The sequence below is a fragment of the Erinaceus europaeus genome, chromosome 20 (genome assembly GCF_950295315.1).
Source record: "Erinaceus europaeus chromosome 20, mEriEur2.1, whole genome shotgun sequence".
NCBI classification, from domain to species: domain Eukaryota; kingdom Metazoa; phylum Chordata; class Mammalia; order Eulipotyphla; family Erinaceidae; genus Erinaceus; species Erinaceus europaeus.
This window is the reverse complement of record NC_080181.1, coordinates 10,449,154-10,476,800: the sequence shown is the minus strand read 5'-3', so window position 1 is coordinate 10,476,800 and position 27,647 is coordinate 10,449,154. Positions and strand designations below refer to the sequence as shown.

The 27,647-nt window shown below is 46.3% G+C and overlaps 2 protein-coding genes across 6 annotated transcripts; both read right to left on the bottom strand.

Annotated features, from left to right (window-relative positions):
• Positions 1-5,032: 5,032 nt before the first annotated feature.
• On the bottom strand, positions 5,033-22,685 carry ZNF202 (zinc finger protein 202). 5 transcript variants are annotated; one of them, XM_060179849.1, is made up of 8 exons: positions 22,551-22,685; positions 21,487-21,627; positions 11,223-11,711; positions 10,429-10,799; positions 10,050-10,138; positions 8,556-8,685; positions 7,638-7,748; positions 5,033-7,167 (listed from the first exon to the last, which is right to left on the bottom strand). In XM_060179849.1, the coding sequence occupies exons 3-8, from the start codon at positions 11,618-11,620 to the stop codon at positions 6,170-6,172; spliced, it is 2,097 nt and encodes a 698-aa protein (XP_060035832.1). In that variant the 5' UTR covers positions 11,621-11,711; positions 21,487-21,627; positions 22,551-22,685; the 3' UTR covers positions 5,033-6,169. The 5 variants fall into 5 exon arrangements, 4 of the variants coding, with proteins under 4 accessions (XP_060035832.1, XP_060035834.1, XP_060035833.1 ...); XM_060179851.1 differs by having other exon boundaries at positions 10,429-10,624; positions 11,219-11,711; positions 22,551-22,657; XM_060179850.1 differs by lacking the exon at positions 21,487-21,627 and having other exon boundaries at positions 22,551-22,665.
• A 3,172-nt stretch (positions 22,686-25,857) lies between these two features.
• Positions 25,858-26,838, bottom strand: LOC103118748 (olfactory receptor 6X1). Its single transcript, XM_007528954.3, has one exon. It carries the CDS (start codon positions 26,794-26,796, stop codon positions 25,858-25,860), a length of 939 nt encoding a protein of 312 aa, XP_007529016.1. The 5' UTR covers positions 26,797-26,838.
• Between the last annotated feature and the right edge of the window lie 809 nt (positions 26,839-27,647).

Below are 27,647 nucleotides of genomic sequence, written 5' to 3'. Positions count from 1 at the left end.
CATTCCCTACAGCAGTGTGCAGGGCTTCCTGTTGATGGGCCAGCAAAATAGCCCAGTTGTATAGTATCCTGCTTTGCCATGTGTGTGACCCAGCGTCAAGCTCAGTGTCCACTGTATTGAGAGAAACTTCAATGCTGCATTCTCTCTCTCTCTCTCTCTCTCTCTCTCTCGGAAGGAAGAATAAAGAAATACTGTTAGTTTTCTGAGTTGTTTTCATTTTGGTCATTTTTTCCCATTATCAATTTAATAATGGGAAATAATAATAATAATAATAATAATAATAATAATAATAATAATAATAATTGTAAGATGATAGGGGTATAGTTCACATCACATTCACCAACAATGTTCTGTGTCCCCTAGCCCCTTCTTCTTCTAGCGTTTGACCTTCTTCCATAGCCAGTCAACAGTGTCAGGTTGAGCCTGATGTAAAGTTTCGAGACCTCCTTTGAATCTGGAGAGGTGGCAGTCGTTGACTATGTGGGTCATAGTCTGTCTGTAGCCGCAGGGGCAGTTCGGGTCGTCTCTGGCTCCCCAGCGATGGAACATAGTGGCGCACCGGCCATGGCCTGTTCCATAGCGATTGAGGAGGGGGATCGACCTTCCCGTGGTGCATCTCGTGAGTACCCATTCATTGGGGAAACTGACGGACGATCCTTCCTAGCTGACTGAATCCACATGGATCCCAGTCACTTTCAAAGCCAGCAACAAGCAGCTCCTGACAGCTTTCAAGCTGTTGGTCCTGCTCTTCGAGTCCCTAGCCCCTTATGAGGCTTCTCAGAAAGTTTGACTGTAGCTTTAGGGTTTTTGTTTTTGTTTGTTTTAGTTTGTTTTGTTTTTTGCTTCCAGGATTATTGCTAGGGTTTGGTGCTGGCACTATGAATCTACCTCTCCTGGTGCCCAATTTTTCTTTTTTCTTTTCCACTTTAATCGATAGGACAGAGAGAAATTGAGAGGGGAGGGGGAGATAGAGAGGGAGAGAAAAAGAGAGACACCTGCTTCACTACTTGTGAAGTGTCCCTGGTGCAGGTGGGGAGCAGGGGCTCAAACCTGGATTATTTTGAAGGGCCGTGCACATAGTAATATGTGTGCTTAACCAGGTACACCACCGCCTGGCCCCCCTTTTCAATCATTCTAGTGAGGATATTTTAGGATCTTAATTAATTTTAAATTTTCTTTTTTTTTCTCCTGGTTAAGAATAGGTGTTAGTTACTTTTCTCCCCCATTTGTATATCTTTGCTTATGGAGTATCCCTTCAGCTCTAGCCATAAAAGGTATTGCTACCATTGCTTTTATGTTTTTTTTTTTGTTTGTTTGTTTTGTTTTGTTTTGTTTTACCAGAGCATTGTTCAGCTCTGGCTTATGGTGGTGCAGGGGAATTGAACCTGGGATCTTGGAGCCTGAAGTATGAGAGTCTTTTTGTATATCCATTATGCAATCTCCCCTGACCATTTTTGTACTTCTTAATGATCTGTATAACTACTCTCCCATTAGATAAGACAGTTTTTGCTATCAGGGTCTGTGTGTCATGCTTAGTGCTTGGAATAAGCCTCCCCCTATTCATTTGCTGCATAGATGTACCAGAACTTGGTTGATGACGATAAAATGTCGCCATCTATTGTCAACAGAGTGAATGAAAATGAAGCTGCAAAGCCTGCTGGTTAGCTGATTCATTAGAGTCTCCACTTGTGCTTTCCCTTATGATTCATTTAAATTTTTTGCCTCCAGTGTTATCGCTGGGGTTCAGTGCTGGCACTACAAATCCACTGCTTCTGACGGCCATTTTTCTTCATTTTATTGATTAGGACAGAAATTGACAGGGGAGGGGGCGAGAGGGAGAAAGATAGACACCTTCTGACCTGCTTCACTGCCCCTGCGGCTACAGACAGACTATGACCCACATAGTCAACGACTGCCACCTCTCCAGATTCAAAGGAGGTCTCAAAACTTTACATCAGGCTCAACCTGACGCTGTTGACTGGCTACGGAAGAAGGGCAAACGCTAGAAGAAGAACTGCTTGTGAAGCATTTCCCCTGTAGGTGGAGAGTGAGGGCTAGAAGCCAGATCCTTGAGCCAGTCCTTGTGCTTTGTACTATATGTGCTTAACTGAGTGTGCTACTGCCTGGACCCCTTCCCCTTATGATTTAAAAAAAGTCCTTTTTGTCAGTGCCAGAGATCAGACCCAGGGTCTCACACATGCAAGGCATGTGCTCAACAACTGAGCTACATCCCCGGCCTTAAAATTATGTTTTACATTGCCTCTGTATACACGATTTTAAATACCTTCCATGTATACTTTCATATCTTACATCTTTTCTAGAGTTTAGCATTTGGGAGTTTTAATCTCTTCAGTGACTGTTTATATTATCAAAAGCGGAGTGTGGTATTTGTAGTTAAGACAGTGCTGTATATCATAGTCATGTGGCAGGTGCAGGCATATGCTCTCAAGGCAATCCAATAGACTTGGACAAGTAAAGAGTGTGACATTGAAAAACCAGGCTGCCAGTTATAGCCACAAACCCCCAAAAAGCATCCTGTATCATTTGAAAACCAGGCTGGGAGATGAGAAATTGTACCCATATGTCAACAACTAGACTATGTCAGTAACCTGCCATCAAATGACTAATAAGGCGATGGGGGGCCCAGTGCCCATAGTGGAAGTAGGAATTCAGCTGGTGGTAGGAGTGATGCACAGACATCTATCACAGGAAGATAAGAAACTGTACATGTGTGTCTATGGCCATACTACCCTGAACACACCCAATCCTGGAAGCTAAGCAGGGTCGGGCCTGGCTAGTACTTGGATGGGAGAAACTGTACGTGTGTAACCTACCTTATAAAATATCATGTCCCCCAATAGAGTGATTTGATAATATATATATATATATATATAATAAAAATGTTTATTGCTACCAGTGATATTGCTGGGCTTCTGCCTGCACTACAAGTTCATCATTCCTGACAGCCCCTTTTTTTTTTTTGACAGAGACATAGAAATTGAGAGGAAAGGAGGGATAGAGAGGGAGAGAGACACTTGTACTGTTTCACCACTTATGAAGCTTCCCCTTGCAGGTGGGGACCAGGAGCTTGAATAGATATTTGCACATGGTAACTTGTACACTCTACCAGGTGCACCACCACTTGGCTCCTAAAGTAATTTTCATATGAAAAAAAAAAAAAAAAGGAAAAGAAAAACCAGGATGGGTAAATACTTCAGTTGGTAGAATGTAGGACTTGCAAGCAGTGAGGATCCTGGCTTAGTCCCTAGCATCACATGTGCCAATGTTGTCCTCTAGTTTCTTCTGAAATGCTACCTCACAGGAAACAGATCTTTAAAAAAGTCAGAATCAAGTATAACGTTTTGAATACATATTCATTCACTTACATATGTCTTGAGCACTATGTGCCAGATATTGTTGTGAGCACTAGTCACCGAAAGGTGTGTAACATCAGGCTGTAACTTGATGGGTGCAAGACAACTATTGTACAAAGGTATTTTTCAGGGGTCGAGTAGTGGCACACTGGCTTGCTGTGTTTCCTCTGGTTTCTTTTGTCAGCTATGTTTCTGGAATTTCTCCACGGTGGAGTGCAAAACTAAGACATGGGGTTCAACCAGATCAGGTTTGGGGGCTAAAGTCTTAACCAGTTTGTAATGCAGAACTAGTCAAAAGAAGTATTCCCTGGTCCATTCCTTAAAACTAGACCACCATTGGTTAAGTCTGGCACTATTTCCATCTTTTCATCTCCCATGAAATCAGTGTAGTGTCTCTAACTCCATCAGTCAGTCCAGTGTCACATTATCCTACCCTTTCATAGGCATTAAACTTATAGTTAATAAATATTTATTGATCATTTACTAAGTATCAGAATCTTGTAAAGTAAGAACAGAAAAGAACACACTTAGATTAAAAAAAAAAAACCACAAGAAGCTTCCAGCATACATGATCAAACTGCACTCAACAAAGGAAGGTATCTCCCAAGAGGGCAGCTCAAAGAAGAAACAGTGGGGTGGCCACTGTTCACTCTGCATTCTCCCCACCAGCTCCATGGACTTTTGCTCACCCCAGCTTTCTGTCCTATCCCTCTTCCTGCTGGCTGTGGTTGTGCTCCCTCCCAGGAAGAGACATCATGTCCCTTCCAGAGACCCAGAAAATGCAGTTGTATCTGAAATGAGACAAGAGAAGTAATGCCAGCACAGGAGACTTTGCTGGGGACCAGCAAGAGAAGAACTATTTGAAATCCCAAGTTTCTCAAGCTTTCCCGTCTGTAGAATTCTCTGACAGACGTTTACTGCACTAATCCAGATTTGTTAGTCAGTAAAAGATCAGTATGTTGTTTCTTTCAGCATTTTATCAACTCCCATGAGTGATGAGCTAGAAGTATCTTTTAAGGCTGACAATACATCCAGGATGTATGCTTCAACATTGGGTCTATGGTCAAGAAATGTCTGTATACCACTATAAAAGGCTCTTCTGCAAACTCTAAGCTCAGATGGTCCCTCAGTGCATACACACCATACCAGCCTTCTCTCACCTCAGAGAAATCTGTCCTGATTCCCCAGACCTTTCTGTGGATATGAACAGTTTTCAAGTATGAGACACCGGAAGCCCTGCCTGGAATGTGGAATGGTAAAATGGAAAGCTCTATAAATGCATTACCAGGAGAATTATGGCTGACTAATGTTAAAGTGAACTGGTCAATCGGAGCATCGTTACCGAAACAGGTGAGAGCTTCTTTGTTGAGCTGTCTGGGGTGCGGCTTGGCTGAAAATACCCCCTAGTCCTCAGGTGCATGTGAGCACAGGATGCATCAAGCAACAGAGCAGAGGAGACTAGGCAGTCTCTGCTTGTGCTTTCATCCCACACCTTGCTCCGTTCTCATTGCTCCCACAGTCACAGCAGCTGAGCTTCCTAATCATCTCCATGGAACCTTCCTTCACCAAACAAGTGACCCCTGGCTCATGAGATGGTACTACTTAGCATGGAACTACTCAAAAATGGAGTCACATTAAGAAAAAGCAAACAACACAAATACACGAAAACCATTTACTCCCAGTAAATTCTTCCGAGTCCCACATTCTGGGGTTCATAATATCCCCTGACATTAGAGGACTATGAGGCAAGCAAGATGGTGCTTGGGTGTCAGAAGAGTCTCAGAGGCCTTGGTCAGCAGCCACAGCTTTCCGTTAATTCTTCCATAGTCTAATCTCAGGTCTTCCCCAGGTTTTTCAAGTATATGAAGTGACCCAGTCAGTCATGGTTCTGTACTTATCACACTGCACCTCCGCCCCCTTTGCTAGCCCGAGTGCGAGGGGGTGAGGAGGTGGGCATGTGCACGGGTGAACATGCAAGCGATTCCAGGGTCATTTAATTAGGTTTTGCTGAAGCCCTGAGCACCCAAATGCTACATCTCACTTTTAAGAGAAGTGCTAGGGACAAAACCAAGATACTGGTAGATTAACTGTTGGAAGGGCAGGGCCACAAGGAAAGGGGCTGCTGACTATCCTCCTTTCTAGCAGTGTGGGACACCTGGTAGCCTTCTAATACTGGGGAGGGAGCAGCCAGTCCTCTTGAAGCAGCTGTGAGGGGTTTACTCCTTAAATACTTGCCCCCCGACTCCTGTATCACAGGAAAGTGCATGGTGAAGAAGTGAATCAGTGAGAGATTGGTACAGGTATCATATGAGCATGTGGCAAAGCCATCAGGATGCACATCTCCTGTCTTGACTTCAGACCTGTGTGCTTTAGCATTTGGGCCCAGTGAGACAGATTCCCACAGGCTGGTCCCCCAGCAGACTTTAGGGGTTGTCCTAGGCCTCCATTGACCTGGGACTATTAAACAGTTTGTAGAATATATAAGGGAAAGGAGGAGGGAGGGGAGGATGGAGGAAGGAAAGGAAAACTTCTGTCTTCTAACTCTCCCACTCCACTACCAGGAGGCAGAAGCAGGAGAAAACTCCAGTCAAGGAGAAGCCTCAATTCATACTGAATAAATTATCTGCTTAAGGTACAGAAGTTGAGAGGTTCTGCCCGGGAGTTTGATTTTGACCTGGGAATTCATCTGAGCAAGTCAAGAGACAGCCTAAAGTAGGTCTTCCCAGGATGACAAGACGGCTTCCCTTAGTCCACCCCTAGGTGAGGTTAAGTGCTCTCCTGCCTTACAGTCTCGGCTAGGAGGTCTTTTCTGAGTGGGTCCTCTGGTGTCTGATTAAGTGATAGCCTCTGCTGAAGCTTTTGCCACAGGTAGGGCACATAAATGGTTTCTCGCCAGTGTGTGTTCTTTGATGTCTGACCAAATGGTCCCTACGGCTGAAGCTTTTCCCACATTCGTTGCATCGACAGGGCCTCACAGAGGCATGTCCACGTAGGTGTTTGGCAAAGGCGGCACTGTGGTTGAAGCACCGCCCACACTCGCTACAAAGATAGAGCTCCTGGGCAGCGTGTGTTTTCCGGTGGGCCAGGTATCGCCTGTGGTCGCTGAAGTCCTCCCCACACTCTCCACACAGGTAGGGCTTGCCTCCAAGGTGGATTCTTTGGTGTGTTGTAAGCACAGATTTCTGGCTGAAGCTTTTGCCACAAATTGTACAGTAGAAGGGTTTTTCTCCTGTGTGTGTCCTCTGGTGCCTGGCAAGATCTGAAGCCCAACGGAAGGTTTTTCCACAGTCATCACACCTGTAAGGTTTCTCAACAGGTGGAGGAGTTCTGTCAGCCTGGACCACAGGGGAGGTCTCACCCAGGTCTTTCTGGTTTAGAGAGAATTTATAAGAAGTTCCCATTTTGTGAACCTTTTGGTGCCTGGCAAGATGTGAGCTCCGTGTGTAACTTTTTCCACACTCCAGACATTTATAGGGTTTCTCTCCTGTGTGAGTTCTGAGGTGTCTGATAAGGTGGGAATTACAAGTGAAATTTTTCCCACAGATAGAGCACTCATGATGTCTCCCTAACAGGTTGTGGAGTGGCATGGTTTCCTGGAGATTCGTGAAACTATTAACTTGAGAAATATTTGTACCAAATCTTCTTTCATTAAGTCTACCTGGATCATCCTCAAAGACTATTTCCCAATCTGGAGTCTGGTGAATTTCTTTATCCCCCAAAGCAGACCTATGTAAATTTTCCATACTCGGATCATCTTGCTCAAGAAATTCTTCCTCATCTTCACTCCTATCTCCTGTAGGGAAGGTTAAAGGAGAGGGAAATTATAGAGACAATAGTGCTTTGCATACACTGAGGGAACTTTTCAATAGGGCAGGAACAGAGAGAGGACTAAGAGAAGAACATAGCCAGTCAACTGAACACCTGTATACGACATGTACCTTCTAGTATGTATCTCATGTTATTCACGAAACTAAGTGTGACAAACAAAACACCACTACCTTCATTTCAAAGATAGAGACTGAGAATCAGGAGTTTTCATGAACTGCTTAGTAAACAACATAGCTACAATTACACAAGTTACTCCTCCCCTCTCCCCCACTACTATCTTGCTTTACAAATCCCTCAAACAAATGACAAGCAGGGCATTCCAAGGGATAGTAGCACTAGCTAACATGTTGGAGGAACCAATGAGAAAAGGAGGGGGGGAAAGTACTGACTAGAGCAACTTCCTGCTAGGCAGAGATTCCTTTTGTCATTCCTCACCTGTGTATGTAAAACTCAGGATTTCTGGCTCTTGAGGTTCTTGAGGCTCTTGGATCAAAGGCTCTCCCTCCCCGACATGGGAGATCTCATCTAGTCTGGGGATTGGAAATGCTGTTCAAGAGAAGGATAAAAGGATTTCACAACTTGCTCAGTAATTCTGAATTAAGAGCAATTTTCTATTTGATAGCTTAAAGGACTAACATAGAGCCAGGAAAGTTGATCAAATTTATCACCTTTAAAGAGGCCTTAAATTCAAAATAAACTTGAATTATTAATTATTGTTACCATGAGGATTCATTGCTCTGGGCCAGCTTTCTCAGACAGAGAGACAGAAGGAAAGACACCATAGCACTAAAGCCTCCCCCAGTGTGGTGAGGAGTTGACTTAGAACCAAGATCACAAAAAAAAAAAAAAAAAAAAAAAAAAAACCCCAGCAAGGTCACATGCATAAATGCTTTCCCAAGTAAGCTACTTCACCAGCTCTTGTTTCTTCTCTTTGCAGTGCTGGAGATTGAACCTAGGACCTAACATATGCAAGTCATGTGCTTTACCACTGAGCCACCTCCCTAGCCCTTGGTCTCTTTAGTTTGAGTACCACTAATCAACATACTTTGGTCTTTTACCTGCAACTCAGTAACCATTCAACTATAAACTGTATTTCCATATTTTGAGTAGCTTACCTTCAATTTAATTGTTTGCTTCAATATGTCTATGCATGTCTAAATCTATAGTATTATAACTTCATTTTATCAGATGTTTCTAACCACTCTAAGCACTTTTTTCTTCTTCTGACCTGGACGCAAATCAACTTCCTCAGCTAGGTCTTTAATCATATTAGTGAGGTGGACTAAGAGAAGCATAGCATGTACAGACCTCATAAATTACCAACAAGGCAACAGAACACTTGAAATTCCTTACAGAGGGAGACCACAATTCCACAGTCTTCTTCCAAAACATATTCTCCATAGAACTCTTTCTGTGTTGGATCCAGATCACTCCATTGGTCCTGGGAGAAGTATACAGCCACATCCTTGAAAGTTACCAATCCCTGAAACAACAGAATTAAAATGTGATGCATTGTGGCATCTCATATTTCTGTTCCTGGGATGAAGAGCACTGGGATAGGCAGAGACAATCCCAGAGACAAATGGATCTCAAATGAGACACTTGCTTCCCTCTCAGGACATCTGTCGCTGCTTCTTATCTTTGTACTTTTACACTGGCCCAGCTCCTGTTCCTTCTAACCCTACTGGTCCCTCTCTGGACCAGCTGGCATTACTATGTTTTTTTAATTTATATATTTTATCTTGTGAGAGAAAGGCCAAAGCACTGTCCCAGTACATATACATACAGTGTCAGGAATCAAACCCAGAGTCTCACTGTCACAAATCACTCACTGAGCCACCTCCCCAGTTACTATGTCCTTCTTGTGACTCATGCTTAAAATGCAAGAATGATCTTAAAAGTCACCATTCAGGGGGCTGGGAGATGGCTCACCCAGTAGAGAGCTCACTTTACCATATGTGAGGACCCAGGCTGGAGCCCCTGGCCACCACATGGGAGCACCATGCAAGGAAGACTCTCCACGAGATGCGAAGTAGTTCTGTGGTATCCCTCACTCTCCTCTCTCCCTCGCTGCCTTTCACCCTGTATCTGAGAAAGGTCATCACTCAACAACCTACTTGAGGTTTTGATGGCACCTACATTTCTACAAACATTCACCTTTTCTACCAAGCTTTCCTTAGCTGACCCGACCCATTGCACTGTAGCTTAGTCTACACAACATAAACTGGACTCCCCCCAGCCAGACTACAGTCTAAATGCATGAATGTATTCAGTTCCACACACACTTTGGTTTGGAGGGTCTGACCATGGTGAATGTTTTGTAAATGTCATGGCCTACTTGGAGTGGAAAATACACAATTTTAGAAAGGGAAACTGCAGATCTTGCAGCACAGCCATTCAAAAAAAAAAAAAAATCTTGAATCACATCTATTCCTTAGAACATAAAACAAACCCTTGTTTAAAAAACATCAAGGGACATGCCTCACCATCCTAAAATCCAGGTTCCGGTGCCAGCACCACATGGGAGATACCAGGATAATACTCTATCAGAATAAAAAAGAGGCCCAGAGTAGTGAAATTGCACATGAGTGTGGCCCTGGCTCTGTAAAATCAAACTGAATTCTATTTCACTAATCTTCATGGCCATGGCAAATCAAGTCACTAGAGTCCTCGACCAAGACTATGAGAACTCATCTAGTAGATGCATCTCCTCCCTTTCCAGATACGTGTGGAAGAGAGAACAGAACTTGGCAGAAGGGAATGAGCATGTGTGTCCCATCCAGCCTTTTCAGCCAGGACCGATACCAGCACTGCTTCTTTCTGCCAGAGAGGGAACCTGGGGCACACCTGTGAGAGAGCAGTAAGGAGGGCGGCCATCTCTGGGTTTCTAGCATTCTGCTCTTCAGGTGGGGCTGCATCCTGGGTTACTGGAGCCTCTAAGAAGAAAAGAAGGCAGAGATGAGCACTGTGCCAGGGCACCACGGCTGGTGAAAAGCTGGGCATCCCTTTCCTTCTTTGGTAGGAAAGTGGGAACTGAGAAACTGGCCCAAGGACAGCTCAAGTCACTCCAAGCCCACTGCTTGTGCCTGGCCGTGTGCATGAACACTCAGCTGGTAACCTCCCCTCAGCACTCTGGACTCTAGGGTTTCTCCCCACTATAATCTATCCAGCCTCCTGTCAAAAACTCCCACCCTCACCCCCACCCCCATCTGCTGAGGCTTCCCACCACTCTGCTGGAGCTCTGCTTCCTGGCACAGGCTCTGTTCTTCTGGTGTCAGGTCTGGGCTCTTTGTGGTGTCCTCTTGGGAGTCGTCAGCTGAGATGTGGGGAGGGTCCTGAGGCTCGCTGGGGGAATCGGGCTCTGCTCCTGGAGGCACCATCTCCTCTGACAGCACTTCCTGGCCATGCACATGCACAGTCACCTGGGAATAATTCCAACTTCCAGTCACCATGGAGTCAGGAGAAAAGTCTTGCTTGTCATCATTTACTTTTTGGATGCAGCTGCCAATATAGAAAGACTCCCAGAAGGACCCAGGTGAGATGGGGAGACGCCAGTTCCATGGGGGCATGCAAGGAGATGAAGAGATGATATTCTCACTGGGACAAATAGTGGACACTCAGGTGCGGCATGCTGCCTGTCCCCACCCAGCCCACCTACACCCCTCCTGTCACCTGCTTTCCATCTCCTATCCTGTAAGGGGGATGTGACCCGAGGCTAACAACCTTCACAGAAATTACAGACTTCTCCCCAGAAAGTCAAAGTTCAACGTCCAAGAAGCAAACCGTGAGGCTCCCAACTAACATGCCTTCAAGCTGGTGTTTAAAAACCCAGAAAGTTATTCTCACACACACAGACCTCTGACACCTGGGCTGGTAGAGCTGCGTGCCAACCAAGGACACATCCAACTAAATGAAGAGGTTGATTGATGAGGCCCCTGCTAGCCCAACCCCAAAATCCATCCTTCCAGCAAATAGGCCCCCTCCACATCACACAGATCAGGACTCCCCCTCCTCACCCACCGCCTTGGTCTCCTGGGTTGTTTCTGCAAACCCTCCACCAGTGTCACTGCCTCCTCGCCACTTTCTGGCCGCTGGCCCCGCACCCAGCTCTGCAGTTCTCTGGGCAGCACTGTGAGGAACTGCTCCAGCACCAGCAGCTCTAGGATCTGCTCCTTGGTCCGCCTCTCCGGTCTCAGCCACTTGTGACAGAGCTCTCGGAGGCGAACGAGAGCTTCTCGGGGGCTTGCGGCCTCCTGGTATCGAAAGCATCTGAAGTTCTGGTGCGAGGTCTCCAGCACAGAATCGTCCTTCTGCAAGACAGACTCTGGTCTGCAGGTGAAATCATCTTCCAGCTTGACCATTAGAATCCCTTCTTCTTCCCAGAGGTCCTGGTCCTCGGCTTCCAAGGCTGTCGCCATCCTCCAGGGCCGGCCTCAGACCATGTAGAGTTCACGCTGTCATCACCCCCAGCCTCAGCCTGGGTACTAAGAGGACTTTTTCTCGAGAGACCTAGGGGAGAGAGCAGAGACAGTGTATGCTGGGCACCACGGACAGCAGTGACAGCTGTGAGCTCAACCACAGACCTGTATACACTTCCCCAAACTATGCACACAACCCTACAACCACAGGATATACAGAGATCTAGTTGGAATGGGACCATCTGTGTCTGATGTCTGTCCCTCCCTTCCCCCTCCCCCTTTTCTAAGTAAGTTTCATTCTGTCTAAAGAAAGAAAAAAGAAAGAAAAACACTGTCTATTCCTTGAGGCCTGCAAACCGAAAAGGAGAACAGTTAGAACACTCAGTTACCTATTAAAATATGTGGTTTTGAGCATCTGCTTTAGACAACATACACTAGCATATGAACTAGCATGAATATTGGAACAGCCACATGAACAGAGTGGAACTAGCCAGGGGAGAGCTTATGGAGGTTCTTTGTTGTTGGCAGGGCTTTGGCTCTCTAGGCTGACTTTTTCATATAGAAAGTACCAAGGAGAAATCACAGAGCTAATGACACAGGCATTTTTTCCAGTCCCATAGTACTCTCATGTGGCATACTGGGGACTTGAACCTGGCTTGCACATAGGGTAAAGCAGGCACCCTTCCCAGTGAGCTCTCTTGCTAGTCCCAAACTACAGTTTTTATTTGCTTTATAAAGATTTATTTGATCTATTTCATGTAAGAGAGAGACAGAGACCATTTTGGCCTATGTGGTACCAGGAATCCAACCTGGGCTCTACCTGCTGAGCCACTGCTCTAAACACTGGATGTTCTTTTTTTTTTTTTTTTTTTTTTTTTTTTCTGCCTCTAGGGTTATTGCTGGGGCTCGGTGCCTGCACCACGAATCCACTGCTCCTGAAGGCTATTTTTCTCATTTTTGTTGCCCTTGTTGTTACCCTTGTTGTTGTCATTATTATTATAATCATTGCTGTTGTTGGATAGCACAGAGAGAAATCGAGAGGGGGGGCAGAAAGACAGAGACCTGCTTCACCTCTTGTGAAGCAACCCCCTACAGGTGGGGAGCCAGGGGCTTGAACTGGGATCCTTACGCTAGTTGTTGTGCTTTGTGCCATGTGCACTTAACCCTCTGCACTACCACCCGACCCCTTGGATATTCATTTTTAAGCAAATCACACCATTAATTTCTTCTGGAGACTGCAGAAGTAGTACAATGGAGTTGTAACAGGTCTCAGGTTCAATCCCCAGCACCACCACACACTAGGTCTAAGCAGTGCTGTTCTCTCTCATGAGAATAAATTATAAAACAAACAACACCCCTGCAATTTCTTTTGTAGGATAGTGTTGGGCAGTATGCCAGTTCCCCCTGCTTAAATCACTGTGGTCTATTTACATAACCACTAGAACCACCCTGCCTGCAGGGCATTGGTTTAATCCCGCTGGTTCATACTCTTTTTGCTCCGCCCCCTCTCCTTGCCACACCCTGATTTCCACCAATCTCCTTTTGCTCCACCCTCTCTACATCACATCCTGTTTCCACCCTACTTGGCGAGTATATATACAGCTGCTCTTCTGTTTTAACACTTGGAATTGCCTTCTGACTCCGAGAGTCCCAGTCTCTCTCCTGCAAAGCTAGCCTGGCAATAAAGATTGAACTGCATCCCACTCAGCCATGAGTCCCTGGTTGTCTATCTCCCGCCCATGAAGCTAGACCAGCAAATGGCGCCTGAACAGGGACTGGCAGGATAGGGAATCAGATATTTGAGGGGAGAGAATGAGAGGCAGTGAGGAAAATGGTGAAGAGTAGGACAGTCACAGTCACCTGCTTGGGGGCGGGGGAAGAGCACTGGTCCTAGTCTCTTGTACAGCTTTACTCAATGGCTGCCCCAGACACCCCAAAAGCAGCTTTCCTCTTGTTGAGACATCTTTAACTAGAACACCCACAGGCCTTCAAGTGCAACTTTTCAGAACTATGTTAACTTTTCTCCATCCCAAACCTACCACTCTGCCTGGAACCCTGTCTGGGCTGAGAATAGCACTTGTCAACAATCGGCTCTATAACCCTGAGACTCAAGTCTGATTCTTCCCATTGTTTACTAGAGAAACCCAGCTGGCCTTGCTTCTACCTATGCGCAGGTATGCTTTTCTGGCATGCTTTTGCAGCACTCAGCCACAAGCAAAGTGCAACAGAATTACCTATGAAGTCTCTGTCAGAGAAACACTCTCACGTGGTATTTCGGTCACCTTTAGGCCAGTGTATGTATAGGAATGTCCTGTGTGGTTCTAGTGTATATGTTGTTGGAGAAACATCTAGGGTGTCTGTGATTAGGAGTCAGGCTGCTAGGGTGTGAGTCCTGACTTCGCTTTCAGAGGAATGAGGCCCCAGGAAAATTCTTACTCTCTGCAAGTCCATTTCCCCATTTGCAGAGTGGAGGGAATAATGGTCTCGTCTTATCATGAGGGTGAAATGCATTATCTTCGAGTGCTCAGGAGTGACAGCACCCCCAGCATTAGCCACTGTCTTTTTACAGTTATAGCTCTAACTACAGAACTCAACATCTAAAAGTAATTCCTCTTTGATAGCAAATCAGTTTCAAATTTCTGGCATGGAACATGAGGTTCCCCCCAGCCAGCCCCCAATCTATTTTTCAAGCCTCACATCTTGTTTGTGCAGCACCATGTGCTAGTGGCTGCTCTGGAACTCACGGCCAGCCCCATCTGTTGCACATGGAGCTCCTGCATCTTCTCCACCCACTGCTATCGGTCCTTATCTTGACCACTGTGTCTGCCTCCAGGTCTGAGACTTAGTTCTTAGTTCATCTGCTTGCCCCCTGCCCTCCAGTTTGAGATCTTCAACCACTCCTGTCTTCTAAGTGAAAAAGCAGTTCACCCCTGCACACCTTAGGGGGACAGGGAGCCAGCCCCCAAGCAGTTAACCATATCACCAGGACTCTGTACCCTGGACTTTTGTTTCTGCAGCACGTTGAGACTGTTAATACAGAACGCAGCATAAAACAAAAAGGTTTCATGTAAGCAGACACATGCAATTCAAATCCATGTTATTCAAAGGTGAACTGTACAAGTTATTAGTTAGTGTATGCCTTATCTTACTTCCTTTGCCCTTCCTTGAATCTTCTCACACTCAGTGGGCACACATGAAGCACACAAAAACTGTACGTTCAGTAGGCATTGGGCATGCCATTCCATCTGACTCTATGCTGGTAAGCCCAACCTTTTCTTTTTCTTTCTTTCTTTTTGTCTCCAAGGCTATTGCTGGATTTTGGTGCCTACACCATGAATCTACTGCTCCAGAGACCATTTTTTGAATTAATTGGATAGGACGGAGAAAAAAATTGAGAGGGGAGGGGAAGATAGTGAGAAAAAAAAAAGACACCTGCAGACCTGATGGAGAAGGTGAGATAGACACCTGCAGATCTGCTTCACTGCTTCTGAAGCGACCCCTCCTGCAGGTAGGGAGCCAGAGGCTCCATCCCAGGATCATTGCGCTTGTCCTTGTGCTTCCCATTATGTGGGCTACCACCCGCCCCTTATGTAAACATCGTCATTAAAATATCTCTCAGGCGGCCATCCCCCCCCCAATTTATTGGATAGGACAAAGCGAAATTGAGAGGAGGGGGAAGATGGAAAGACAGACACCTGCAGACCAGCTTCACCGCTTGTGAAGCGACCCCCCTGCAGCTGGAGGCTGGAACTCAGATCCTTGCGCTTTCCTGGCGTGGCACCGCCCAAACCCCTCCCACTTCCTGTCATTTCTCTGGTCCCACCCTGCCTGCTATTAGGCCTTGTTAAGTCACCAAAGCACTTCTGATTCTTTTATTATTATTGTTATTGTTGTAGTTACTAGCGTCATCGTTGTTAAATAGGACAGAGAGAAATGGAGAGAGGAGACAGAGAGGGGGAGACAAAGACAGACACCTGCAGACTTGCTTCACCGCCTGTGAAGAGACTCCCTTGCAGGCGGGGAGCCGGGGGCTCGAACTGGGATCCTTAAGCTGGCCCTTGCGTTTTGCGCCATGTGCACTTAACCCGCTGTGCTACCGCCCGACTCCCTTCTTTTTTTTTTTTAACTAAAACACTGATCAGCTCTAGCTTATGGTGGGTGGAGGGAATTGAATTTGGGACTTCAGAGCCTCAGGCATGAGAGTCTCTTTGCATACCTATTAAGCTATCTACCCCACCCAGAAATAACATACTTTTTTTTGGTGCCCCCTGAGGTGAAATGACATATTCTTCACCCTCCGCCACATTGGCACCTGTCACTTATTGTTGAATAACTTGGTTCAAGTTTCACTGCTGGCTTACCCTGGCCCTGTTCCTTCCGGACCATTATCCACAGGCCACCTAAAGGATTAGTTTCTCAATCTTTTTTCCACTTCAGCTGCCTCAGGCCCATCTTCACAACTAGCAAATCATTTGCCAGTGATAGCTAATATGCAATCTGCTCATCTGTGGTTTGACTTCAATGACCATAGTACTCATGTTCAATTTCTACATCTTCGGTCTTTTTTTTTATTATTATTTTTTAATTTTTACCAGAGCACTGTTCATCTGTGGCTTATGGTGGTTCAGGGGATTGAACCTGGGACTTTGGAGCCTCAGGCATCAGAGTCTGTTTGCATAACCATTATGCTGTCTACCCTCCACCCAAGGTCACTTTCAATTCATGTTTACTTCCTTTTTCTGCTATCCTCATTTACTGTATACTTTCATGTTCTTTTCTTTATTGCCAACAGGATCATCGCTCCCAGTAGTCTTTTTTTTTTTCCTTTCTGTATTATTTGATAGGACAGAGAGAAATTGAGGAGGAAGTGTAGACAGAGAGGGGGAGAGAAAGACAGACACCTGCATCAATGATTCACCACTGGCTAAGTGTCCCCCCCCCCCCCCAGGTTGGGAGTGGAGGCTCAAACTTGGTGTGTGCTCAACCCTTCACGGCCTCTTTTAGCTCCATAATTCCTAGGCTTTCATATGCTCACTTTCTTATGTACTGATTCTGCACAGAAAAACCTCTTTCTCAGGTGGCTCATAATCTTCCAATGGTATGCTTTATCTTAAGTAAGTGTGTCTTTGGGAGACCTTACAGCCCTAAGACCTGCAGCAGTGAGCCCTTTGAACTTACTTTTACGTACGTACTCGTGGCTTCAATATTGGGTGGGTTTTTTGACATATTTATTTTTATGAAAAACAGGAACCAAAGTACTGCTCTGGTCACAAGCAGCAACAGGACCTCATATATGCAAACACCATGCTCTATCCACTGAGCCACTTCCCCAGCAGCTTAAGCGAGTTTCTGTTACTTTCCTAAGCAAGGCCCTGGAGGCCGACTTCTTTTCTTGATCAGAAGGCGGATTCCCACCCTGTGTGGGCAGCTCTTCCAAGGTTAGCAGGTGGCACAACCCCACACCCCTCCCCCACCTCTACCAGTTCTTAGAATCCCAACTCCTCAAGGCCTTTGTTTCGGTCTGAAATATTCCTGGGCTGGTGTAACTGGCTTGCTGTTACTCCTCAGCATTTGTTTATAGAGCCTAGACGTTTACCTTTAGTTTGGAGGGGGCAGGGAGGGGTACAGACATTTAAAAAGTGATAAGGAGTCCCTGTCTACATTAGCTCTGCATACACTAGTGCTAGAAGGTCTGAGTGTGAACTTCTCTCACCTACAAAAATCAACCAATGGTTTTACTTTGTCCTTAAGATAAAACTCAAACTCCTTACAGTTTGATTTCAAGGCCCGTCAAGGTCTAGTCCTTGCCTACTTCTTTTTTTCCCATGAGTCACTGCCAGGATAGATGTGCTGTTCTGTCCCTCTTCTGTCTTCACTCTGTCTGAGTATTCTTTCTACCCCACACTTGGTTAACTCTTCCCTACCTCCAGTTCAGTTTTTCCCAGGATGCCTTCCCTGACCAGACTGTTTCTGTAACCTAGTGCCTCTCCACCTCACAGCACGTACCTCATCTGTCTGGGTGGTAAGAGTGGTTCACCTTGCTGTTTGGCTCAGTGGACTGTAAGTCCACAGGATGTGATACACAGGCCCCACCTCAAGGCCTGTCCCCCAACCAGTACTCCACACATACCTGGTGAAAGCAGAGAACACCTGGGTTGTTCTCTATAAAAACATATACTATGTCTAATTAGTATTCATTCATCACCAATAAACCATGCAGTGAACAAATGAATAGATAAGACAGAAACATGTATTGTTTGGGTTGTGAGTAAAACAGGAAACACTAGTGGTTCCTGAAATGATCTGGCCATAACTCATCACCAGGAATTTCAGGATGACCTAGGATTATCCAAGTGCTAGTCACACAAAGTTGGTCATTGGGAAAAACAAACAAGCAAACAAACAAACAAAAAAAACCTGTTTTCTTTGAAGATCTGAATCAACTTTAATAAGCAAAAACCAAACACCAAGTCATTTAATGCAACCACAGTAATTTTCAGTTTCCCACCCCTCCCCCCAGCTGCAAGGCAGGAGAGATGAGCTGATAAACAGGGTCTCTTGGCTGATGAAGGCATCTTAAAAGGCGAGAATCCATGCCCAGTGTAGCAGACTAGGCGCTCTCATTGTTCTGTGGCTTCAGTTACAAGAGAACCCCCACTATATAGGACACACTGACAGAATGGTCTCTGTTCCGACAGGCCTTTGCTGGCCCAAGAAAGCATTACCACAATGTCACAGAAAACCTGCTGCTCTGAATGCTCTTCAGAAAGCATGGATTGAAATCACCATTGCTTGTTGTACATTTACTGTGGCAGCCTCGACACAGGAGATGGGGCAACCAGATGGGCAACAATGCAATGATGGAGGAAAGAGTCCTAGGTGGGGCAAGAGATGAGAGGAACAGGAGGCAGGCCGTGCAGAGGAACAGCACCACGTTGGGAGCATCACACAGCGCCAGAGGAAACTCTCTGAAGGGTCAAACCCTTGTGTCTTTCCTCTGTTTGTCTCTATCTGAATTAAAAAAGGGGGAAAAAAAAAAGTCCACTGGGAGCAGTAGAATTAGTCAATTGAGAAGTGTCAGTACAAAGAAAAGGCCTTGAGAGTAAATGTAAGGACAAAAAGTGCAAAACAAAACAAAGTTTCACAGGCTCCCAAGGCAGTGCTGGGCAGATGTAAATGGGAGTATTTTCTCCCTGAGGCAGAGGGCAGGTTTATCATCTGAGAATTCAAGACAGCTTTTGTGATGGTGCTCAAGGGGGGATGTGAGAGGAATAGGGACACATGGCTACTTTATTTAGTTCTTAGGGCATAAGGATATTTGCCTGGGATGGAAAGTTATTCAAGAATTGAGAAGGGGTTGAGGTCATATGAAGACGTGAGGAGTCTAGAATTTAACATCTCACCATCATGAGCACTGATGATGACTTTCAATAGGAAGCTAGACCTTTTAACCTTTCAGATTTTCACCACAAGTGGGCTCAGTGAAGCAAGTTGGTCTGTATGACTTAGTTTGGAGCAGCACTCTAACCTGAAGGAGGGGCAGTGCGGTCTTCTAAGCCGACAGCCATAACAAGGAGGGAACAGCTCATTTGCAGTGAGCATGGCCAAAGCCAATCACAGACAGAAGAAAACAGCATTAACCTACATCAAACAGACTGTGAAAAGAGGCTGAGCTGTTGCTGGCTTCTGGTAATTCAGATTCTGATTGGAGGCTGAGGCAGTGTCTCTGTCTCTCTCTTTCTCTCAGATAGGACCCACTCCACTGCCCCAGAGACGTTCCTCAGGCAGTACTGTGTTCCCACTGCAGTGAAAGCTGTCCAAAGTAGAGGTTAGCCCCCAGGAAGCCATCCATGCTATAGCTGAAAGTGAGACCCCCAAAGGGAAAGGACAACCAGACACACTCCTGGGAGGACAGGCTACTAGACAAAAGATGGTAACTGTTTGCCAGAATTGTTTTTGTAGAAGTAAATGTTAAAAAACTAAATTTGCAAAGAAAAAGCAGAAGCTCACACTCCTTTGTTCCCATTCACCTGTTGCCTTCAGGGCAAACAACAGAGCTTAAGGCACACTAGGAGCTTTTAAAGAAGAATCGCCAGCATCCAGAATGCCAGATGACATGATGACCTCATCTTTATAGGAAACCCACCTCCAGCTTTTCATGCCCCTCCCCCCCATATAAATGTTCTGTGAAGTGAGAAAAGAGGGAGTAGATTTGAACACTGCCCCTTTATTGCAGTCCAGACTGAAACCAAAGCCTTTCCCTTCTTGCAAAGCAGGTGTGGCAGCAACTGGCTTTCTGGAGCGCTGGGCAGCAGGTTCATATTATGTGAGTCCTATACCTAAAAGCAAAGGCCTCCAATTTAGTTTTACATTCCCAGGACCTAACACTTCATCAAACACTTGGCAGAAAGGGTGTTTAATGGATACATGTTGAATTTAACCTCTTTATTCTGTCCCACACCCCACCCTCAAAGACACAAGATGTATTAAAATGCAGAATCAGTGGGTGCCAGGGATTCTGGGTAACAAACCACTCACAGGGACAATTATAGGAATCTGGCGTTAGCATCTATTCCAATGACAGGAATCAGGTGGCATTATGGTCTGGCACAAGACTGGGAAGAGGAGAGCAGGGGGTGGGATTCACTATGCAAATATCTACAGAGCATGGGGTATGTGTCCCACACAAGTCAAGGTGCTAGGCAGAAAAAGATGGGGGGAGCATAGGTTTAAACGAGGAATCAACATACAATTAATAAATAGCAAGGCCTTTAGCAATACTGAGGACTGACAGCAAAATCAGAAGTATGGATATAAGCTGTACGGCTAAAACAGAAACTCCTATCAAGAAGATTAAGAAGATGAGTGGAACCAGATTATCTTCAGTTTGGATAAGATAATGTGGCAGTGAACTGCTGTTGATGATCTCTGGGGCTTCACCACTCAGGGCTGACTTTTTCAGACAGTGACAGAGAGAGGGACAGAAACCACGGAAACAAAGCTTCTTTCAATGGAAGGTGGCTGAGCTTGAATCTGGGTTGCACACAAAGAAAAGCAGCAAACTATTCAACCAAGTTATTTTACTGGCCTGTCATTCAGCTTTTTCCAAATACTTTCTAATTTTACAAATGAAATATCTTACACACATACACACAATCATATTTGCAGCATAGAATCACTTATACACTGGCCTTTGACCCCTAAACCACTCCAATGCTTATATGAAGAACTTTGGTCAAAGACAGTGGTTCTCAGCCAGAAAACATTATTAGCCCCCCAGAGGTGCAGCACAGCACCTGCTATACATTCAAATTCTAGCATCCCAGCTCAGACCTATTATCTCAACTCTGAGGGTAGCCTAGCAACCTGTATACTACAAACTCTTCAGGTGCTAAAGATGCAAAGTCAGTTTGACAAACACTACCTACAGCAAAGGGTCGAAATATGAGGTTCAAGAAGGAAGAACCAACTTTCCCAGAACTAGTAACATGTAAAGGAGGACCTGCAAAAGTAGAAACGGACTAGGGGCATTGCTTCCTATGCCAAATTAACTGTACATAATCGGGTTGTTCAATCTGTGACTTACCTCATCTGCATTGCCCAAGAGTCCCTCAATCGTAGTAAACCCTGCTGAGCCCTTGATAATGACTGTCTACTGCAATACAGTACATAGAACGAATGAAAAAAGGGCAGAGCTGGAAGGAGAGATGAGTCCCATGTGTTTGGTCCTAGGAGGGAAATTCCCTTTTTCCCCTCCACCCCTGCCCACCCTCTCATGCTAGCCAGTAAGGACACACAGCTATCCAAAACAAATGGCCACCCCCTCTAACTGCTCCACTGTCACACAGTCCCACCAGCAAGCCTACCATAGCTACTACCCCCACCACCTGTCTGAAGTGGCTCTCGGGATCAAGACCCATGGGGCGGCTTGGAAGAGAAGTTGCAAGGAAGGTGAGGGACTCCTCTGGCATTCCTCTGGCTTCTGAGTGAGGCTGCCCTGGGGTCACCTGCAGAGTGTGGACAGAGAAAAGGCAACAGTTCTAAGCCTAGACTCCAGGGGAAGAATTTGGGAAGGTCAGTGCAGGGGCCAAGGCTGACAGGGCCCTCAAAGCAGATAGGTGCTCAATACACTCAAGGCCGGGGTGGGGGTGTGTGTGGAATCAAGCCAGTGCTCTTGAGAGAACAGAGCACTTCCATGTCGTACAAAGTAAAAAACAAAAACAAACAAACAAACCCTTTGTATTCAACGGGCCTGCAAGCAGGGGCTGAGAGCAGTGGTGGTGGTGTGGAGAAGTGTCAAAACTGGCTCTGGGGGCTGGGGGGCGGGAGGGAGGGAGGATGCTGGAGGAAGCTTAGGGTCGGTCTCGGTGGCAGCTGAAAACCACAAGCCAGAGGTCGGCGGGGTGTAGAGAGGTGGGTGACATGCTCTGGGGCGAAGGCACCTGCGTGGGTCGGGGGTCGGGGGTGCCAGGAGGTGGCCAGGGAGTCACTGGCAGGAGGGGATCTCGGGCAATCGGAGAGGCAAGGTGAGACGAGACCTCGAGCAATGGCAGGGCCTAGCCGGTCCGCCCCCCACACCGGGTTCCCGCGCGGGGCGGTGTGTGTGTGTGCATTTTGGGGGGGTGGGAGAGAGGGAGCACCGGACTCGGAAGCCGCGCGACGTGCGAGCTAGAGGCGTTTCTGCAGGCCTCGCAGGGGGCGGAGGGCGGTGGCTGGGAAGAAAGGCTCCAGGAGCGCCCTCCGCGATCCCGGGAGGTCCTAGCTCCGCCCGCCGGAGACAAGAGACCGCGCCGCCCGGCCGCCGCCCCCGCCCCGGGGCGCTTGTCCGCCGCCCCCCCCCCCGGCTTTCGGGGGCGGGGTCTGCGGCCCCTCCCCCTCCTCTGCGCCGAGCACAGCCCCGCAAAGCCCAATCCGGCCCCCCGGCACTCACGGCTCCACAGCTCCGCGGCTCCTCCCCAGCCCCGGCTCGACCCCCACCCACTCCCGGCAGAAGCGGCGCCGCCGGATCCGAGCGGCGCGGGGCCTAGCGGGTCTGAACACGTGGGTTCTTCGCGCCCGGAACCGGAAGCCGTCCCCCGCCCCGCCTCCGAGCTGCGCTGGAGCCGCTCTAGGCTGTGGGGAGGTTTGGTCGTCTTGCTGTGCTCCAGGTCTCAGGCCCTGTGCCCCCAGCTCTGCCGCAGACCGCTTCCCGGGGGTGCGGACCCTGCTCTGCCAAGTGGGCTCGCACTTAGCATTCGCACCCTCTGCAGAGACTTCCTTTCCCCTGTCTCCTGCTCTGTTGGTGGTTCGTCGCGGAGCTGGTGCCGCAGCCTCCACGTTTCTTTTGTGTGTGTTTTCTGTTCCTTTGCATTGCCCACGAAGCTTGATGTGAAAGAGCAAATTTGGGTTTAAGTACTGGCTCTCACATTCAGTCAGTGCAAGATCTCTCTTACCCTTAGTGCCCAGCCTCTGACAGGAAAAGAGTTCCCATGCCTTGCGGCTAAATGACCTCTTTGCATGTTAGTCAATAGTGGGAGAAGCCCTCTAAGAGGAGACAGTTAGTGATGCACAGTTGTTCTCTTCTGCTTCCGTGTGTGTGTGTGTGTGTGTGTGTGTGTGTGTGTGTGTGTGTGTGTGTGTGTGTGTGTGTGTGTGTGTGTGTGTGTGTGTCCTGGCTTAAATGACTGTCTCTTAACACCCCCAAACTCACTACTTTTCTCTACAGCTCAAGCAGGGACCTCTACCCCAATGACATCTCTCTAATTCACTGAGTGAACACTGTGCCAAACCTGTTAATTGTGAATGAATCCAAATTATTCATCACTTTTAATGGAGGGAGAAGGATACATAGTTCAATAAGCATACTGTGTGCAACAGATGCACCAGATTCTTTATACAGCTTGTTTAATGTTTTCAAATGTTAAGTTTAAAAATAGTATGTAAATATGCTATTTTTACTATTTAAAAGAAAAGATAAACCTAATGACCATTTACTTATCTTCATTTCCTCATCTCATCTCATCATTCTTGTCTGTGTTTGCCTTCCAGACCTTTTACTTTTTGTTTTGTTTTATTGATCATTTCCTCATATATTTACTTAGTATAATTACCTCAGATTTCATTAATTTCATTCCAAGAGACACAATTTCATCTGCTCTAGTGACAAAGTAGAAATTCATTCAGTATATGTTTCACAACTTCTTTGTTCCAGTTACATGCAATGCACATTGCATGTTGAATTCTTCAGTTTTCTGTTTGCTCTTAGCAGTGGCCCTTGAGGAAAATCTGTTCCTAGTAGCACACAGATGCTTTTTGTCCCTTATCTTTTGGCGTAACTTTCCATACTCTGTGTGATCCTTTTTCTATTGATATACACACTGTTTAAAATTGTCATTAGAATGCTATCATGAAAATTCCTGTATACACATGAAAAGACTAGGAAGAATACTGACAGGAAAGGATTTCTGGATCATAGTGAAGCCAGCTGTGCACCATCTGCAACTATTATTACCCACTGCAGCAGAAAGCTAAACATTACCACACTGGCTTTTGCAAGCAGGGAGACTTATTCCAGTTTGGAGTTAAATGAAGGTAGGAGACAGGCTCAAGTCCACTTAGTCCCTTTGTTTCAGAGAATATTTACAAAAGTAGAAGGAGGGACTGAAAACTCATTTCTTAAAAAAAAAAAACTCTGGCCGGAACAGGGTGGAGTCTTGAAATCTTCACTTTAAACGTGTAACTCCAAAACAGTGGTTTTCCCGGAAGACAGGGGCAAGCTGGCTACATGAGTCTCTTCCTACTGTTTTTTGATTCATTTCAACAGATTGATGGCTTCTTGTAAAACCATTCCTTTCTTAAAAACATCATTTTGGGGGGCAGTAGGGTGGTAGCGGGTCTGCAGGTGTTTATCTTTCTCTCCCCTTGTCTTCCCCTCCTCTCTCCATTTCTGTCTGTCCTGTCTAACAACGACGGCATCAATAACAAAAACAATAAAAAAAAACAACAAGGGCAACAAAGGGAAAATAAATATATTTCTAAAAGAAATTTGTGATAATCAGTCATTTAAAAATCATAGTTTTAATAAATTTCAAATGATAATCTCCTTACCACTACTAGAGGGACACATAAAATTCTCATTCTGGGGCTGGGTGTTGGCGCCCCTGGTTGAACGCACATATGACAATGTGCAAGGACCCAGGTTCCAGCCCCCAGTCCCCACCTGCCGGGGGGAAAACTTCACAATGGTGAAGCAGTGCTGCAGGTGTCTCTCTGTCTCTCTCCCTCTCTACCCCTCCCTTCCCTCTCGATTTCTGACTGTCTCTATCCAATAAATAAATAAAGATAATAAAACATTTTTAATTATCATTCTTACCAAGTGTGACTCCGTTGCACTTTCACTCTATAAAAAGCCTTTTCTGCCAAATGTCTTGCCTGAGAGCAAGGCTGATTTGTTACTAGCCATAAGGGGCCTGTCATACTAACCTTGTATGTAAACCCTGAACTTACTGTTACCTTGGAGTTGAGTCTTTGGCGTGAAAGCCTTCATAATTCTGTTGGCTCTGATAGTTCTTCTGGTTTTCTATTTGTGTTATCTACCTCAACTAAAGGATAGAAACCAGCATAACCAGTTGAAAAATTGCACATGATGTGGTTAAGTGTTTGTTTGTTTGTTTATGATAGGACAGAGAGAAATGGAGAGAGGTTCGAACTGGGATCCTTGTGCTTTGTGCCACGTGTGCTTAACCTGCTGCGCTACTGCCCGACACCCTTTCTTTCACATCTGTATCTTCTACACAATCCTTTCATTGTGTGTGTGGTGTGTGTGTTGTGTAATTTTGCCACTCCCAGGCTGACTTAAAATAAGAATATTTATTTATTTATTATTGGAGGAGAGCCAGATAACCAGAGTATCACTCTGGCATATGCAGTGCTGGGTATCAAGCTCAGGACTTTATACGTGAACGTCCAATCCATTATCCATTGCATCACTTCCTGGCCTGATGGACTGACTGTTTTCTATTGTTTTTGTTGTTTGTTTTGTTTTGTTTCTGAGAAGGAGAGAGAGAATTACAGAGAGAGGAAGAGACACTACACCCCTGGAGCTTCCCCGGTGCTGTGGCCCTCCCATATAGTGTCAAGGCTCACACTTGAGCTGCAGGCATGGCAAGGCACACATCCTCCCCGCTGTAGACTCTCTCTTCAATCCCTTTCTCACTTTTTTATATCAGCACTGTGTTCACCTTGATGTGCCACAAGCTTTACTCTGGATGGCATGTCTTTGGACAAGCCATTGCCTTCCTCAGGGCTCCTTTCACCTCCTTGTTTCTAATAGTGTAAATAAAGGGGTTCAGAAGAGGTGTGAGAATGGTGTTTAGAACAGACACCACCTTATTAACCTTAGAGGAGGAGTGTGCTGTGGGTCTCAGGTACATGAAGAGAACAGCTCCATAGAATAGGGAGACGACCGTGAGGTGAGAGGCACAGGTGGAGAAAGCCTTCTGGCGGCCAGTGGCTGAGGGGATGCGGAGGATGGTGGACAGGATGCAGACGTAAGAAATCACAGTGAAGAGGAGCGACCCTGGCAGCACCAGGATGGTTGCCAAGAGTCCCAGGAGCTCTAGGAGGCTTGTGTCTGTGCAGGCCGCTTTCAGGATGGGACCCACATCGCAGTAGAAGTGGTTGATGATGTTGTCACCACAGAAGGACAGCTGGACAAGCAGCATTGTCTGACAGAAGACGATGGTAAAACCGACTGCCCAGGAGCTGAGGGCCAGCTGCAGGCAGAGCGTGCTGGTCATGATGGTGGGGTAGCGAAGGGGCTTGCAGATAGCCAGGTAGCGGTCGAAGGACATGACGGTGAGGATGAAGAACTCTGTAGTCCCCAGGAAGAAGTGAAAGAAGGCCTGCAGTAGGCAGCAATGGATGCAGATGACAGCTCTCACTACCACAAACGTTTCTAGAAGTTTGGGGATGACTGTGGTGGTATACCAGATCTCCAGGAAGGATAGGTTGCAGAGGAAGAAATACATGGGGATTTGTAGCCGGGGCTCAGCCCAGACAATGGCAATGATGAGCCCATTCCCAGTAAGGGTTAATATGTAGATGAAAAAGATCACGATAAACAGAGGTGTTTGCAGCCCCTGCACCCCAGGAAAGCCCAGCAGGATGAACTCTGTGATTGCTGTGCCATTTCTCATATCCCTGGATTCTCTAGGAAGATCCTCAAGGAAGTAGCTCCTGAGAACGTCACATTCCGACACAGTTCAGAAAAATAAAAGGGGGTGGGGTTGAGTGTCCGGCCATTTGATTCTATTTAAGTCTTTTTAGAATACCTGCCTCCCCCATCCCATTTCCATACTTACGATCTGGCTCGCAGTGAAGAAAGTCTTTAATGGTCTTTGACACCACTGAGTTCACGGGTCGAGGGTCGGGTGGTGGTGCACCTGGTGAAGCCCGTAAATATACACGCTCAAGGACCTGGGTTAGAGTCCCATGGTCCTCACCTGCAGGGAGGGGTGTGCTTTAGAGGGGGTGAAGCATGTTTTCAGCCTATCTTGGATGGAGCTTGAAAAATTCATGTTAAGTGACATAAGTCAGAAACAGAAGGATGAATATGGGATGATCTCACTCTCAGGCAGAAGTAGAGAAACAAGATCATAAGAGAAAACACAAGTAGAACTTGAACTGGAATTGGCGTGTTGCACCAAAGTAAAAGACTCTGGGGTGGGTGGGGGTGGGTGGGGAGAATGCAGGTCCAAGAAGGATGACAGAGGACCTAGTGGGGGTTGAATTGTTATATGGAAAACTGGGAAATGTTATGCATGTACAAACTATTGTATTTACTGTTGAATGTAAAACATTAATTCCACAATAAAGAATTTTTTTACAAAAAGGAGTGAAGCGGCTCTGCAGGTGTCTCTCTTCCTCTTTCCCTTTTTCTTTCCTTTATTTCTTTCTTTTTGCATCTGGGGTTACCCCTGGGGCTTGGTGCCTGCACTAAGAATCCACTGCTCCTGGAGGCCATTTTCCCCAATTGGTTGCCCTTGTT

Coding starts and splice junctions, on each gene's coding strand:
- ZNF202 (XM_060179849.1), bottom strand. CDS start 11,620: ATGGCGACAGCCTTGGAAGCCGAGGACCAGGACCTCTGGGAAGAAGAA. Junction 10,800..11,222: donor CAACCCAGGAGACCAAGGCG/GTGGGTGAGGAG, acceptor TATTTGTCCCAG/TGAGAATATCATCTCTTCAT. Junction 7,749..8,555: donor TGGAATTGTGGTCTCCCTCT/GTAAGGAATTTC, acceptor TCTCTTGAACAG/CATTTCCAATCCCCAGACTA.
- LOC103118748 (XM_007528954.3), bottom strand. CDS start 26,796: ATGAGAAATGGCACAGCAATCACAGAGTTCATCCTGCTGGGCTTTCCT.